Genomic DNA, 17,888 nt, shown 5'->3' with positions numbered 1-17,888 from the left:
GGGGGAGGTGGCGTTCCTCCTCTCCAAAACTTTACAAACTACTTTGTCTCAGTGCTACATGCAATGAAGGTGCTCAACAATTTCTGAAGGTCTACTAACTCCATCCTCAAGGCGTGCCAAATGCTCACTTTCCTTATGCCATATTTAACAGATCGGAAAAACACGGTTTGTCCACTCATATTTCTTATTGCCTGCTCATTTCCACCGACAGAAATTTTACCTTGGGCTTTATTCAATGTCCACAAAGAGCAGGCAAATTTCTACAAAAGCTAGTGAGGAATGGCTGCTGGTATGAAAGTGGTAAAATGTCTAATTGGGGAACAATGTTTGCAAAGGGTAGAAGTTGGGGATAGATTTACAAAAGTGGATAGGGGCCATATAGTGAAGTTCTTTGAATGGTTGCTTAAATAGATTTTAAAACAGTCACTAAAAAGAATAGTCAGTAAGCTGGCTGCAGTGGTGCATGCCATAAACCCCTTCGATGCAGGAGGCTGAGGCAGGAGGATGGCAAGTTCAACGCCAGTCTGGATAACTTAGTGAGACCCTGTTTCAAAAATAAAATAAAAAGGGCTGAGCTACCATGCATGCAGCTCAGTGGTAAAGTGCCCCTGGATTCAATCCCCAGTACCAACAACAAAAAAGAACAGTCCAGCTAGCAATTGTACCTCAGTAGCTGAGCACTTGCCTAGCACGCAGGAGGCCCTGGGTTCGATCTCCAGAAGCAACAACAAAAAAAGAGTCCAATTAAATAACACAAAATCTGTATACCGAATCTCAAGCACTCTCTCAAGCTATGAATAAGGGCTTGTTGATTTCCATCTTACCTACAATTCTTAAGTCACTGTAGATCAAAGGATGTAAACCTTCTGTTATTCAGGAAAACTCAGTATCCAGAATGGCTTATTTGCCCACAGTTTTGACCAACCAGAGTCTTTTCAATAATTATTCCCAGTTCTTGTTAAGGGGGGAGGGATGATTCATCTAAGGTGTCTGGGTCTTTGTCTAGTGTTTTGTGAAATGAGGAGAAAACTTTAAAAATACTAAAGGACATATTTGCAGTCTTTTCTTTATATCATTATCTAATAGAAGAAATCTGTCAATCACGAGCCCCTGCCCCCATCTCTGCAGCACAGACCCACTGCAGCGGTGGATGGAGTCCTTCTAGCTACTTCTGCAAAAGCCCTGGGCTCCCTTCATCACCCTGTCATCAGGCATGAACCTTCTACCCACACCTCCCTCTGTCCACCTCAGGAGAGTGACTCTTGCCATGCTTCCCTGGATTGTGTCTTCAACATATTCCTCTTCTGATTTTTCTCTTCCTAATTAAGCCGTGTCTTAACATCATCCACCTTAATGATAAGGGTGACTTTTCTACTACATATTCCCTTATTGGCTCCTTTCTGTATAACACACTCACTATCCACTTAACATCCCTGCTGGGATGTCCCATGGGCACCTCTAAATTGGTACATCCAAAACTCAGCTGGCCATCTTTCCCACCCCCAAATCAAGTTTTTTTCCTCTCAGTAAATGACCTTCCATTGAGTCATCTACCCGATACCTAGTCAGGCATCACATCCATGCTCTGCTCAATTCAATTGCCAGACTTGATCTATACTTTTCTGCATACTTTTCATGCAGTCTGTTCATCCTTCATCCTCGCTGCCCTAACCATAGTTTCACTCCTATCATCTCTTACTTGGGTTGCTATAGCAACCTCTTAATTCAATGCCTCTAGTCCTGTCTCCTCCCATCTCCTCTCTTCAATGCATCTAGCATTTGAAAACTGTGCCTCTGGTCATCTCACCCTTGCTTAAAATATTTCTGGGCTTCTTACCCCTTGCCCTCAGTGTAAAGGGTGAACCCACTGGCTTACTTTTCAAGGCCTTTTGTGATCATCCCCTCTTACCACTACAGCTTCTTGCTATTATCTCTGCCTCATCATACACATGTGCATGCAAACACACAACCACACTTACACATTCAAATACATGAAAGTGTTCTAATGGGTCCTGTTCTCCTGCTCATCTTTATTTCTAGGCCTTGCACACAACCCTCTCCCCAGAGAGAAGGATGCTTCTCTCTTCCTTTCATCACCCTTTCAGCTGAGGTACTGTTTTTTGGGAACCCTTTTCTGACCCACTGCTCTTCCTTCCTCCACCTCCAGCTCCCTGCCAAGTCTGGGTTGGTTGTCGGAAGCAGATGCATTGGGTTGCTCCATATGCCCTTGGACCATATTAAAGGGCTTTCTCTGGGGACTCAAATTCCCTCTTCCCTAGGGGATACAGCAAGTCAGAAGTACAGGGAAATGGTCTCCAGTCTCCAGCAATCTGTAACCAAAGATGGACTGAAGTGGGTGCTCATGTATTCTAACACCCTCACTCCAGAGGGATTCAACTCCAGCCACCTTCAGTGTTAACTGGCTTGATCCTGCACTTTCCCTCGGAGTTCTCCCCTGAGGACTGAAGAAAAACATCTCTCTGGGATGACTTTCCAAACAATCTACTTGCAACCTAATGTCTTTGGTTTTGCTCCAGAGGGACCCACACTTACACACAAGTAGGAACCGTGCATCTCCAGTACCTACTCCAGTGCCAGGCAAATAAGAAACACTCTAAACAGCTTAAAGAGGTGTTTATAAATAAATGAGTAATTAAATAGACATGTAGATACATGAAAGTATGTGCAAAGGGATGAATGGATAAATGAGGAAATGAAGAATGAGTGGATCCCTTCAATTAGATGGTCCATGAACCTGTTCCCCTCCCCCAGTATTATCAATCCTTTGGACCAGACTTACATTTGAGGGAGCCTCTCCATCAGAATCTGATCCTGAAGTTTTGTCTTTCCTAGACTTTCTCTTCAATAAGGACTTCTTTTTCTTATTTCCAAGGAACTTTCTCTTCTTTGGGGAAAAAGACGATGCTTGAAGGGAATTGAGTGAACTTCTGTCAATCCCCATGGCAACCAGAGCCTTAGAAAGTGAACAAAAGCAATTAACCAACACATTATACCTCCCCATAAAACAGTTCAGATGACCTCAGCCTCCGTCGCATCCCCCCTCCCATGGTAGTGATGCATCATTTAGATTGCTCATTGTCTTTCTGGAATATGCCATCTCCGTCCTTGTTTATCTGGAAAACATGTCCAGATATTTTGCAGAGATTGCAGATGTCAGATGTGCGGTTGACTCTCACATCTCTGTCACTAACCCTTACCCCATGTCCAGCATGCACTAGGAACTCAATCAATGCTTATGCCTGAGGTTGCAGATATGAAGGACTTAGAGTGGACTTCCCTCTGACACATCTCTGTAGAGAATGACAAGGCGTATAAAACAAGTCCCTGCCCTGGAAAATCTTGGCATTGAACTGGAAAATGTAAAGACAGCAGAGAAACAATGAGAATGAAGGGGTTTTCAGCAAAGGAGAGTCATCAGGACTGTTGTTCCAGATCCCCCTCCTACCCCCCAAATAAAGCCCCTGAACCAAAACGTCTCCAAATTTCCACAAGAAAGCCTGGAAGAGAGTCTGGATTTATATTTTCATAAATTGTCTCTTCCAGCCTATAATTTGAGACATATTCTACAAGGGTCAAAGAGCATCAGTCTCAAGGGCTCTCACCTGGAGAGGGAGCAGCACAACCAGCCCTCAGGGGGCTTAAACTCTCAAAAAAGCACAGGTGGAGAAAGCACTGAGGCCAGGACCAAGGCAGCCTTGAACCTCAGGTCACATTGCCTCTGGGGTCCTTCTGCTGCCCTGTGCAGATCCCACAGTCTTGACCTCCCATACCCCTACCTCCTTTTCCTCCTTTAACAGCTTCTGGGCTTCCTGAAACATTTTTTCCTTGGCCTCAGTCTCTGCAGCTACATTCCTGTTCTGCTCCTCATAAGCCATGGTGACAACAGCCAGGGTTAAGTTAATCAGGTAGAAAGAGCCCAGGAAGATGACCACCACAAAGAAGAAGACTGAGTAGAGCCCAGAGGTGCGCAGGGTCTGCAAGGAACAGAGCATATGCTTGCATCTGAAGCCTCTTCCACAGAAGAGTGATCATCACTTCAAGAAAGATGGTACAGCCACAGACAACAGTTCTTTCCTTAGGTCTGGGTGGCTCCGCTACCTTAACATCCTCTGCAGCCTCCCAGCCACCCAGTACCTACTGATACCCCATCTCATAGGAGGGAGGTGCCATGCATACATCCACCCTCAGTGACTTTACTATTTTTGACTTCTCAATGGAATTTTTATATTTGAGAGAGAGAGAGACAGAGAGAGAGAAGAGAGCACTAGTGGTGGAACTTCCAGCAATATTAAGTCTGGAGAGCCATAATACTTATAGAAAGAGTTTTTAGTTCTGTTTTTGTTTCATTTTGTGTTCTTCTTCCAAATATCACATTTATAATTTTCTTGAAATTTCAAACAGCACTTCTAAAGCAGAATGTAGTAATACAGCTACTAAAGACATCAGGAATCCATGACAAAAATAGGGATGGATGGTAGGTTTCCAATAAATAAATATGTAAATAACGGACACAGGTGGAAAAGGGAAGGGAGGAAAAAGAGAGACTATCAATAGGTAACCTGTCGATAAAGCTTCTCCCAGGAATCTTGAGTCATAAGCCGGAACATGGCAAGAAAAGACCAGCCAAAGTTGTCAAAATTTGTATAATTACTGTCAGGATTAATTCTGGTGTGGTTGCACGTAGAGTTGTTGGGACAGGATCTAGATGTTGGAAACAAGGGATCAGAGAAGGCATTACATTCCCCACAGCCCAGTTCCTTCCACCAGGACGTGGTTCTTCAGAGGGACTTTGGCTCACGCCAGGAAGCCCTGGAGGAGGGTTGGGAGTATTTGTAGAGTGGCCGTCCATCCCTCTGCCAGCCACACCTTCCTGGCTTCACCCTCCTGTGGCTGCTCATGGGCTTCTTTTCCCAATGGATTGATCAATAAATTCATATTAACAAGTTTTTCATTGAAAAATTAAGTGCAGTGACCCAGCAATTAAACAATATAAAAGGGCCAATGACATTGTGTCCATCTGTCCCCAGTCCCTCAAGGATTATTTCCTAGCAGCATTTAACAGTTACTTTTGCAACCTGCTAGTATTCTCTGAATACAGAAACACACACACACACACACACACACAAATACACAATACAAAGGGGAGCATGCCTTAAATAGTCTCCTGCATCTGGCTTTTCTCTTACAATAATACAGCTTGGAGATTTTTCTATATTAGCATACAGGGGAATATGTCCTTCTCTTCAGATTTGTATCATGCTTTTTCAGATCTTACCATCTTATGATTTATATTACTGCTCTGCTAATGATGAATATTTGGGTTTTAAAGGTTAATCATCTTTTGCTTTTACAAACATCTAGGCAATGAATATCTTTGCCCAGTGGTCTTTGCCCATTTTACCATAGCACACACCATTAAATATATCCATGGGATTACAAAGGTATGCATTTGCTTAATATTTAGAAAATGTAGCATTTTGTCACATAATTTTAAAAGACTCCATTCACCAAAGAGCTTGTAATGAAATGTGTGTGCCATTCGCACATACTACAATTCAATGACTTTTAACTCTTTTACATTGTACCTCTAAATATATTGCTTACATTGATATTTGATGTATCAGAATCCCGCCCTGGTGGGTGAGGGTCAGCTCTCCACCATCCCACACCACTTCACCACTACTTCTATCATTTATCCCAGGAAAATACTGTGGCTCGTGCCAATGGCTCCCCTGAGTGGAGACATTTTTTCCTTGGCTTTGGCAGGCTGAATAGTTTTACTCCCTCGTTTTTCTGGAAAAAGTAGCTTCTTAAGAAGACTGAGTGACCTTTTACTTTTTTGTATGAACATTGTCATCCCATGTTCACAATCGATTGATAGAATTTCATGTTAAAAATGGGTTTCCCTTAGAAATATGAAGGCATCGCTTAGCTCTTATCCTGTGCTTCTGCTGAGAATTTGGATACCAATTTCAACTTTGGTGTCTTTGTGGGTGACTTTCTTTTCCTTTTTGGCTTTAAGATCTTTCGCCCACAAGATCCTGAAATACCAGGACAATGCACTTGGCATGGGCTTTTTCTCTTGGGTGTGTTGGGAACTTCATGGGCACCAAGGGTCTTACATCCTTAAGTTCCAGAAAAATTCCCTGCTTTTTTTTGTTGTTGATGTTGTTAATATTCTTTTTTAATTGTTCTGTCCTCTATTTCTGGAATTCCTACTTAGTCAAAAGTTTAGAACTTCTTTATTTTTTTTTAATATTTATTCTTACATTTTCTGTTTCTGTCTTGTGTTTCTATCATCTGAGCTACCTCCTCAGCTTCATCTTTTACACTCCATTGTAGATTTTTTTTGTAATCACACTTAATTTCTAATTAATTTCTAGTTTTCTGACTGTTCCTTTTTCTTAACAAGCCATTTTCAGTTTTAGGTATGCAGTACATCTCTTTTAATTTCACCAAGGGTCCTACTTAAAGTTTTTAAAGACCCACTTAGCTCTCTGAATTCTTGTTTTGTCCACGGCCACTTGTTCTGTTTCTTTTTCTGAATCTTCTTTCTGTCAAAGCCTGTCCCCCGATGTCATGGTGAGCCTGGGTTGTCCAGTGGTGGCTCTCACAAGCTGATTGGGAATTTTGCTGGTGGGTGGAGTGGGATGTCCTGAGGGCTAGGCTTGGCTTTAGGATACCTGGGGAGGAGGGCTTCCCTTGTGCCCTCACTGGGAAATGCTATGAAGTCCCAGTGCCCTCGAACTTCCAGGAGTCCATTAAGGATGGTCACACCATACTTGATGTCCCCCATTTCCCAGTCACCATTTGCCTATCTCCTCCTCTTTGGACGCACCTTCCTATCAACTTACCAGGTGATTGAGCCTGTCCCTCCACGTTCCCATCTCAGCCAACAGCACCACACGGGGAATGGAAGCTTGTGTAAGCTCTCTCTCCTTTGCTCTTCCTCCCATCTTTTACAGATGCACACGCATTTGTAGTCACTGATATACACCACCGTCCCCTTCAATCCACAAGTCCTGTTTCTTCTACCCCCTAAATGTCTTTGGGACTCATTCATTGATTTCTTTTCTTTTTTATTAAAAAAAAAATTTTCTTCAATGCTGAGAATTGAAGTCAGGGTCTCCTCACACATGCTAGGCACATGCTCTGCCACCAAGGCACACTGTGACCTTACCCATCCATCTCTCTTCATCTCCATGGTACAGCTTCATGACTCTCACTTGTACTCATATAGTCTTGAGAGCAACTTCCTCGTCTACTCTCTCCTTCCATTCTTTACACAGAAGCCATTTTTAAAAAATCTACACAGATAGTTGTCCTATATTAAAACCTCTCTACATCTCCTGTTTCATTTGTGATTAAGGCCAAATCCTTGGCACTGACAGGCTACCAGGCCCTGAACAGTTGGCTCCCATTTCTCCTCCTGCCTCCTCTCCTGCCCTCTGCCTGACCAGTTGCTGGGCTTCATGTGCTCCCTGATGTGTTTGCATGCTGAGGTCTCCTACTATGCTGTTTCCACTGTGGGGAGTGGGTGCTCTCACCCCACCTACCAGGACCTCCCACTCCCACTTTGGGTTTGGGTCAATTCATCCTCAGAAATGCAGCAGAGAGCAAAGCCTGGAGACCCCTGGGGCCTGCCAGAGGAGGCCTGTCTGAGAAGATGATCTCAGAGCTGCCTTCGCAGAGTACCAGCTCCCCAGAAACTAATGCACTATGACCTGCACAGGATGTCACAGACTAGAAGTTGGTTTATTATCAAACTCCTGAGCTTAGACTAAGAGAGCAGTGTCTGACACATAGAGTCAGGAACATCATAAAGACCAGGTGGAAACCAAGGCTGTTGCTTTTGTAGGTCAAGGTGACACAGTTCACCTTGAATTTTGCCTACAGTATCCATACCTGTCCTGCATGGTGAGAGGCCAAAGAGTCATTATCTGCAGCAAGCTAAGGATCCCTGGTTAACATGAGGACACTGCGGGTAGAGTGTCCTGACGGGGACCATTCTAGGGAGCTCAGTAAACCTCACATTAGATTCAAGCCTGTTGCATCTTGTAAGTGGTGTGACAGACTTTTCCCTAATTCCCCAGAAAGGGCCCCATCCCCTGTCATATATCAGCATTTGTATATCTCCCTGGCAACACACATCACACTTTGTAGAATTTACTCTATGTCTATCTTCCCTGGCAGGCGTCAATTTCAAGAGAGTACAGCAGCTCTGTCCATAACATGCTGTGGGTCCTGATGTCTATTTGATATATGGGAATGGATGTAATCTATTTCATTACAGGGCCTTGCATATTATCTTAATTTGAAATACACTCAGTAAATCTTCATTGACTTGAACTTCTCACCATAGCCCTTAGAAGAAAGGGTTTCTCATAGGCCAGAGGGTGACCAACTCTGGAGCTGAGTGTGTGTAAATGCACAAGCAACTGCATTTGCAGTGAGAGGAGTGGTGCTCGGGAGCCAAGAGAAGCGTGCTCAGCAGCCAAGAGAAGCGAGCTCAGACAGTCTTGCACCGAGGCAATGCCAGCGAGCACCAAACAAAGTCCTATGTGGTTCTCCACCATGACTTCTTTAAGCCCTTGAAAGTCTTGATATCCACTCCATCAAGTTAAATGTCACTAAGTTTTTAGTAGATTTCTTATGAGCTACCCATTCAACATAATTGGGGGAAAACCTGTTGTGAACACTTGGAAATAACTTTCAATTGAATAATGCAAGTTGGGCCTGGTCATGCACTCCTGTGATCCCAGCTCTTCGGGAGGCTGAGGCAGAAGGATCCTGAGTTCAAAATCAGCCTGGACAAGTTAGCAAGATCCTGTCCCAAGAAAATAAGCAAATAAGTAAGGAAATAACTTTGCTTAGACACAGGAACTAATTGGCACTGTTTGAGAACTCTCCTCACTGTTTCTACCAGTCATTACATGAAGACTATTTGCCACATCATTCCACAGGTCCAGAGGTGCTTGGGGGTGGGGGTGGGGGGAGAGTTTAAACCCCTTACCTGCTGCCAAACCAGCTGCCACACAACATGGGTTCTTTGGAATCTTCTTCCTTTTCAAAGCAATATTCTGAGAGAAGAAAAAGCCATAAATTATAATTTTTTAAAAAGTACTAAAATAAAAAAGAGCAGTAAATACACCCAATTACTTTTGAAAACAGATGATTCTGAATTCTCTAAAACCATCAAAGTTGGTGTCCAGAGAGGAACTGAGTCTTAAGCCCTCAGGAAAGAACAAGAGAAAAAGAGGGAAAGGAAGAATATACACACAACAGTGAATGAGCCAGGGACCAACCCAGGGCAGGGCCAGGTGTGGTGGAGGTGGCAGGGGGCTGGGCACAGACTCTGTCCTTGACCAATGCAGAAAGAGTGTAGCCACTTGAAATTCAGGACACATGGAGAAGATGTAGGGTTGACTTCAGTGTCCAGAGGGTGGGCACAGAAAGAAATATTGGAGATACTTGAGGAGGAGGTTTGGAAGTTGCTGATTCTTTTTGACCAAATCCAGGCATTGCGAACACTTCTGCAAAAGTGGGGATATAGCTCAGTTGGTAGAGTGCTTGCCTTGCATGCACAGGTCCTGGGTTCAATCCCCAGCACCATCCAAAAAAAAAAAAAGGCCATGATGAAGAAGTGGGCTGAGATCTAACTGGCAGGGGATAGAGTGGACACGGCTCTTGTGGATGTGCTTTGGGTTTTTCCTTCTCTAGAAAATCCCAAAGAAGGGCAAATTCTTTAAGAAACCTATCTTCATTCCTCAGAAAATGTGGAATGGAACCAGCATTTGACCCAGTTATTCGACTCCTCAATATATATTCAAAAGACTTTAAAACATCATACTACAGTGATGCAGCCACATCTATGCTTATAGCAGCTCAACTCACAATAGCCAAGCTATGAAAACAACCTGGGTGTCCTTTAATGAAAGAATGGATAAAGAAAATGTGGTATATATAACACAATGGAATATCACTCAGCCATAAAGAAGAATGAAATTACGGCATTTGCTGATAAATAGATGGAACTGGAGAATACCATGCTAAGTGAAAGAAGCCAGTCCCCAAAATCCAAAGGCCAAATGTCCTCTCTGATTTGTGGATGTTAACCCAAACAAGGGAGGTGTGTGTTGGGGGGGGAAGAATAGAAACCCATTGGATTAAACAAAGGGAAAAAAGGGAAAGAGAGAGGGACAGGAATAGGAGAGACAGTAGAATTAATCAGTCATAACTTTCCTGTCCTTGTATTTAAATACATGGCCAGAGTAACTCTGCATCATGTACAACCACAGGAGTGGGATCCTAAATAGAATAAGTTATAATATATGTATGAATAATCTGCCAAAATACATTCTACTGTCATGTGTAACTAAAAAGAACGAATAAAAAAAACTATCCTTAAGTGAGACCCTGGATGGATGACACCCTCCCTTGTTCCTAAGAGCAAACTTTGCAGGGTGGCATGATTGGGGATCAATAAAAGTTAGCTATGCACAAAAGAGTGAAAGGTGGGATATTTACCATTAGTTTCAAAGTTTTGGGTACAGTTGGTCCTGATACATTTCTGGTTCAGATTTCCCATGAAGAGCTGCTGACCTACCAGGGCGAAGATGCTGAGGCAGAAGAGGGTGAGGACCATCACGTCAACGAGCTTCTTCACAGAACGCAGCAAGGCCCCCACAATAACCTTCAGACCTGAGGAGAAGGAGGACAGGTGAGGGTGGAGCTCCTCCCACTCCAGGCCAGACCTGGCCAGGAGTAAGGCGGGAACAACCCTGGAAACTGTCAAATTGTGCACTGGAGTTGGAAAGTGGCCTGGCCTGGGACCCTGATGCCTTGATTCTTGTGCTTCCAGAGGACCATCTATGGTTTCCCTCCCACTTCATTAGTGTCTCCTGCTCATCTCTTTTGCCGGTTCCTCTTCTTCTCCCTCCCTTTTAAAGTTGTGGTGACCTGGGGCTCAGGCCTTGGTCTCCATCTGAGCCCATACCTTAGTGATCTCAGCAGATTTCATGGCTTTAAAACCTATATAAAATCTATAGGCCCAAAATTCCCAAAATATAGCTCCAGTCAGACTGGAATTCCAGATTCATGTACCTAATTGCCTGTTTGAGACTTCCACTTGGATGTCTCCCAACATCTCAATCACAAAACATCCGAAACCTCTCCCCTCCAGACCCAATCCTCTCACGGTCTTCTCTATCCCGGTCAATGACAACTCCATCTGTCCACTCAGGCCAAAACTTTAGCGTCCTTCTTCACGCCTCTCTTTTGCCCACACCATACATACAATCGACCTGTCAGGAACTCCTGTGGCTTCTCCACTCAAATTTATAGACTCTGAACACTGTCCACCAACTCTATGCCCATCACCTGACCTGAAGTACCACTGTCCCTTGCTTGAAAGATGGACACTTGTGCCACTTTGGGTTCTGAGAAGCAGACACTTTGGAATCAGGTGTGCAAGAGATTTGTTGAGGGGAAATGCCTGTGAAAGGGGAGAGAGAGGGAGCAGCGGTCTGCAGGGACAAACTTCAGACTCCATATAGCCTTTAACATCTAAGACAGCAGAAAAGAAGTGGGATTGGATAGGAAGAAACTCAGTGCTGCTGATGAGTCTCAGCCAGAGGCTGGGGCACCCTGAGCCATGAGAGGATCCCAGATCCTTCAGGAGTGGGCCACAATTAGCACCCCCGCCAAGCAGGGCAAGCCGGATCTTGGCATGAGCATGGATGCAGTGGTGACTCCAGAGGGGTGACAGCTGGGACTTTAGTTAATTGTGCTCCCTGCAGCAGGAGATGAGAAGCATATTTCCATGGTAACTACCATGCCTTCTCCCTGGTTTCCTGCCTCTGTGGCTTCCTACATTCTGTTCTCTACGCCACAGTTCCCATCTCTTCAGAGCCAGATCCAAGTCCTCCCCATGCCTCTGAGCCTCCCATTCACTTCTGTGACTCCCAACTCCACCTGGCCCCTCACTCACCTTGTTCCAGCCCCACCCACAACCTTGCTGTACCTCCATCTTTGCTCCGGCTAGTTCCTATCTTGGAAACCCTCTTTCCAATATATCCGTTTATGTTCCTCCTCTCCGCCTTCAAATTTTTGCTCACCTCTCACCTTCTCAATGACACTGACCACTCCTAAGTTATAATCTGCTTCCCCTAAACTTTGTGACTTCCCATAGCCCTTGTGATGTCTAAATTTCCTTTTTACCTTCTGTAGCACATAGCAGGTTCTAACCTGCTGCATAATTTACTTATGGAACTGGAGAATACCAGTTGTATGTCTCCCCACTCCCAACTCTAGACCATGAACTCTATGAGGGCAGGGGTCTTTGTTTTCTCACCGGTAGATCCTAAGCATTCTAGCATAGCACCTGGAAAGATATATAATTATGTCAATAATTATTGATTGAACAATCAAATAAAAGTGTCCAGCCAGGTTTGTTTGATTCTAGTTTCCATGATGACATTTTTGAAATTTTTAAAGATACGAACCCGTGTTGAAATTCAGAGTGACTTACCTGAAACTACTGAAATTGCCTTCAAAGCTCTGAACACTCGGAAGGTACGCAGGGACAACAGATTGATTTTTCCAAATGGAAAATAAGATGCAATCCTGAAAGACAGAACACAGGGTTAGCCTGGGCTTGCTCAATCCAGCAGCTGCACCGATTGTCTCCACCAAGGCCAGAGGAAGCACAGCCTGGGGCTTGCACCCACCTATGGGAAATCCGCAACCTAACCTCCCAGCACCACTATCATCACAGAACCTGGCAACATCCCTGCTCATTGCTGTGGACCACAACCTGCCCAGGAGCCTCTTCTTAGCTAATCTTTACACACATGCATGGACAATAGGATTTCTTCACATTTACTGACTGATTACTAAATTCCAGGCACCAGTGTACTTTGCTAAAGTCTCCCAGTCCCTACATGGCCAAACCTGGATGTGATCCCAGGCTGTCTGTCTTCAGAGTCTACACTCAACTGTTGGGTTTTACCAACTTTCAATGACTAAGAATATGTCAATATTGAACTTCAAACACAAAACTCTGAAAATAATCACACCTTCCTCTAAGTGCTTTTGGGAACCATGAATAGGAAAATAAATGCAAAGTACTAAACACAATGTCTGGCACAGATACATAATGTTAGGTTAATAGTTGTTGTGTTAGCAATGAGATGTTACTTTTCTTAATTTTTTTTTAATACTGCTGACTCCTTCTCATTATTTAGTGCCACATCAGTATCCTCTCCTTCAGGAAGAACGTCAACCATCACCTCCTGCCATGCACAGAAATTAACACAAGTGGACCAAGGAAATAAACATTAAAAACAAAAAATTATGAAACTTCTATAAGTAGCTGGGCATGGTGGTGCACACCTGCAATCCCATTGGCTTTGGAGGCTGAGGCAGGAAGATTACAAGTTCAAAGCCAGCCTCAGCAACTTAGTGAGGCCCTAAGCAACTTAGTGAGGCCCTGTCTCTAAAAATATATGTATATCGAAAAGTGGCTCCCTGATTAAGCTCCCCTGGATTTAATTCCCAGTACCAAAAATAAATAAATAAACTTCTACAAATAAATATGGGTGAAACTCTTTGTGACCTCCCAGTAGCCAGAGATAAATTTTAGAGTCCTTCCTTCCTCCCATATGCTCTGATAGTTCTATAGATGCAGAGCCCCTATCTCAGATTGTAATGGTCACTACTTGTCCATCTCCCCCTCTAGACTGTGAGCTTCATGAAGATGAGAATCATGCTTTTTTTTTTCATTGTTATCAACACATATCTGGCCCAGGGCTTGGCCCATAAGAGGCTGATGTGGGGGAGTATATGGCATGAATGGCTGAATGGAGAAGAATAGGAGGATTGGTATAGGGTTTGTGCCTCCCGGCCTCCAACCAACTGGGGGCACCGCACTGTTCAGGGCCAATCACCACTACACTCAGAGCTCTAAGCATTATCAAGCCACCTCAGTCACTCACATGGATCCACACAGAGCCTGGAGAGAAGCAGAGGGACTTCTTTCCCACCCCAAGTCTCCAATAAAAATTTTAAACATCTTACGCTGTTCCAATGACAATGGAGTCCAGCCAGTTCCACGGATCTCGAAGGAAAGAAAACTCATCCAGGATAAAACCTCTTGCCAATATTTTTATCACGGCTTCCAAAATATAAATCGCAGTGAAGATGTATCTATAAAACAAGTCATCCAGCACACAAGGGAGCACGATAAGTGATGGGAAAAGCAAGGAGTCCATCTGTCTTATCTGGCCTTGGTATTTTATTTCATTTTAATGTGATGTTTAATATTTGGGTCTACAACAAATCAGAGTTCAGATAGCCAAGCTCTTCAAGCAAATTCTAGTATTTAGAATTCTAGTATTTAGTATTTAGGTTTTCAGTGTCTGGCTACTCTTCAGTGTCTGGCTCAATGGCTATCTTCTTGAGGATAGTGTCAGCCAACATGGGCCCTAGATCTGGAGGTTATAGTTTGTCATTGCCGTTCTAGAGCTGTCACTCTGGCATACAGAAGGGGACAACTGTGAGGGAACAATGAAGAGAGCATATGACCAGGCAAAAAATTGGGTCTCCCCACATCCTGTACTCATGGATTGGAAGATTTCATATTGTTAAAATGTCGTACTAGGGCTGGGGATGTGGCTCAAGTGGTAGCGCGCTCGCCTGGCATGCCTGCAGCCCGGGTTCGATCCTCAGCACCACATACAAACAAAGATGTTGTGTCCACCGAAAACTAAAAAAATAAATATTAAAAAAAAGTGTTTAAAAAAAAATGTCGTACTATCCAAAATGAGCTACAGATTCAATGCAATCCTTACCAAAAAGCCAATGACATTTTTTTTTTGCAGAAATATAAAAATCTATTCTAAAATTCATTTGGAATTTCAAGGGCCCTGAATAGCCAAAATAATCTCCAAAAAGCCGAACAAAGTTATAAATCTCCAACTTGCTCTTGTTAAAATTTATTGCAAAGTTACAGTAATCCAAATGGTGTGGTATTGACATAAAGACAGACATATAGACCAATGGAATAGAATACAGGGTCCAGAAAAAAACCTTAATATCTATGTTCAAATGATTTTCAATAGGGTGCTAATACTCTTTACTGGAAAAAAAAAATACCATCTTTCAACAAATGGTGTTTGGAAGATTTAACGTCCATAGCAAAAGAATTAAGTTAGACCCTTATCTTACCCTCTATACAAAAATTAACTTGATATGGATTAAAAACCTAAGTGTAAGACCTGACAAAAGTTCATAGAAGAAAACACTTGTAAATAATATATCTGATCATGGGTTAATATCCAGAATATATCCTATAGCTCAACAACAAACAAATTAAATAACCTAGTTATTTATTAGGTACAATGAATCAAAATGCATTTTGCTGTCATATGTACCTAATTATAATTAATTAATTTATTTATTTATTATTTTTTTTAAAAGCCACAGCAAATATTATCTCACACTCATTAGGATGGCACTATTAAAAACAATTTTAAAAATAACAAGTTTTGGTAAGGATGTGGAGAAATCAGAATCCTGAGGCACTGTTGATGGGATTGTAAAACAGTATAGAAGTTCCTTAAAAAATTAAAAATAGGCCTGTAATAAAATCCAGCAATCTCTTTTCTGGGTAGATACAAAAGAATTAAAATCAAGGTCTCAAAGAAATAGCTGCATGCTCACATTCATAGCAACATCAACATCCAAGAGGTGGAAGCACCCAAAGATCCTTCTAGATGAATGGGTGAACAAACTGTGGGACATACATGTAATGGAATATTCATCAAACTTAAAGATGAAGAAAATTCCGTGACTTACCTACAACATGAATGAAACTTGAGTCATTATGTTAAGTCCAAATAAGCCAGTCACAAAAGAACAAATACTGAGGCACCTATAGTGGTTGCCAGGGGCTGGAGGAAGGGTGGAATGGGGAATTGATGTTTCATGAGAATAGAGTTTCAGTTTTAAGAAAAGAATTCTGGAGATGGATGCTAGTAATGTTGTGCAGTAAGATGAATGTACTTAATTCCACTTAAATGCACACTTAAAATGGCTAATATGGTACATTTTATATTGTAGTGTTTTACCACAATTTTTTTTAAAAAAAATACTGAGTCTTTCATTTTCTTTTCTAATTCCTACATCATGTTTTACTCTCTTTCTTCCGCTACCTCCCAAAAGAGCCCCCCACACCTCTTTCCTTTTATTTTCTTTTCCAGTGCAAGGGATTAAACCCAAGGATGCTTAACCACTGAACCACATCCCCAACTCTTTTTTATATTTTATTTATAAACAGGGTCTTGCTAAGTTGCTAAGGGCCTTGCTGGGATTATAGGCATGTGCCATCACACCCAGATCTTCTCTGTAATTATAATTGCAAACTGTCAAAAATGCTGAGTCTACACACTCATACACAGACACACACACACAAACACACTTTGGGAACTGAAGCAATCAATTCAATCAAACAGCCTGTTGGTTCAGAGCAAAAGAAGCAGGCCTTTCCTGGCAGAATATCTAGCTACGAATTGTCCTCCAAGCTAAAGGAAGAGGTCTTAGCAACCTGAAAAACCCAAAGTGGCCAAATATAAAAGCAGAAATGGTTATGAGGCTGCCACAGGCAAGAGTTCTTCTCTGTTTCAGCCTTTTCTGAGCTGCTCATCTTTTGGTGACAAATTAACACATCAGATTAAATAATGTCTGCCCTGAAATAGCTTTTAACTTCAAGGGTGATTTACAAAGGTATAGATAGTTTGGGGGGAAAAAAAGGTTATAATTGCAGATTTGTGGGATTTTGCAAGTCCTCATCTAGATCTAAAGCAAATGAGACAGCAGCCCTAAGCTACCACTTTTACCTGACCATTATTCTCCCATGTCCTGTACCCCATTGATCTCCTTTCTAACTGATGCTTGACCAGGAAGACCAAGATGACTTATCCAACACAGAGTAGAGGCATGCCCACCAGCAGGATGCTGCAGGCCTCTTTATCTGAGGATATTTTTGATGGCCTCCTCCCACGCCCACTTTCAGGCAGTCACTGCCTAACCCAGTGCTGCTGGGGAAAGTGGCAGCTATACGCTCACCCCTGGCCCTGCCTTGCTGCTTTCCCACAGATAGACAAGGGCTCTTTCCTCTCTCTGCCTTATGGGTCTCTCAGTGGTGAAAACAACCTTAGAGCAAATTAGCTTCCAGTTGGACCACTGCTTCCCGTAAAGAGAGCTCATTGCACCTCACCACAAGTGCTGGGCAGGGCAAACCACTGCTGTGGGAGCGCTGTCTCCTCTGCAGGTCCTGCTCCACTCACCACCACAGCTTCCAGGGAAGCTGCAGTAAGCAGCCAGCTGCAGCATCCACACTCTCAATCAGCTCCTAGCATGACCACAAATCTGACCATGTTCCCCAGTGATGCTGACAGGATGGTCTCTATTCCCAGGAAATCCATGAGCTTCCCAAGGCACAGTCCCTAATCTGATTGGCCTTTAACCAGATTCCAAGTCCCACTCAGCAGCAGAGAGAGATCCATAGAAGACCCATGCAAGTGGGAGGAGAACTTCCTGGAGACAAAGAGACCAGATCACACCTTGAAGTCAAAGCTTGACCTCTGACTCATGCCCCAGAAACCACTAGAATTATATAAAAGAGACCAGATGCAGCCCAGAAAAATGGTAGTGTGGAAGTGACTGGACATTGCCTTCCCAAATTCTCATTATAAACCTGTGGAACCATCTGATAATAAAAGCACTTTTTAAACATGTAAGTGAGAATAAGCATCACCCAGATTCTGGCGGGAAAGTCTCCAGCGATCAACTCATCTTTCCCAGGAGCA

The 17,888-nt window shown here is 43.1% G+C and overlaps 1 protein-coding gene across 1 annotated transcript in view; it reads right to left on the bottom strand.

The window, feature by feature from the left end:
• Positions 1-17,888, bottom strand: part of Scn11a (sodium voltage-gated channel alpha subunit 11) — an 85,048-nt gene that overhangs the window by 52,627 nt on the left and 14,533 nt on the right. The window contains exons 5-11 of the mRNA XM_048794999.1: positions 14,098-14,226; positions 12,551-12,645; positions 10,549-10,722; positions 9,035-9,101; positions 4,581-4,722; positions 3,798-3,995; positions 2,801-2,974 (exon numbers count right to left, since the gene is read on the bottom strand). Of these exons, the coding sequence (XP_048650956.1) occupies positions 2,801-2,974; positions 3,798-3,995; positions 4,581-4,722; positions 9,035-9,101; positions 10,549-10,722; positions 12,551-12,645; positions 14,098-14,226 (979 nt within the window). The remainder of the gene's footprint in view (positions 1-2,800; positions 2,975-3,797; positions 3,996-4,580; positions 4,723-9,034; positions 9,102-10,548; positions 10,723-12,550; positions 12,646-14,097; positions 14,227-17,888) is intronic.

Source organism: Marmota marmota, unplaced genomic scaffold, assembly GCF_001458135.2.
Source record: "Marmota marmota marmota unplaced genomic scaffold, marMar, whole genome shotgun sequence".
NCBI classification, from domain to species: domain Eukaryota; kingdom Metazoa; phylum Chordata; class Mammalia; order Rodentia; family Sciuridae; genus Marmota; species Marmota marmota.
The sequence above is the reverse complement of the archived record's forward strand: the minus strand, read 5'-3'. Positions and strand labels throughout refer to the sequence as shown.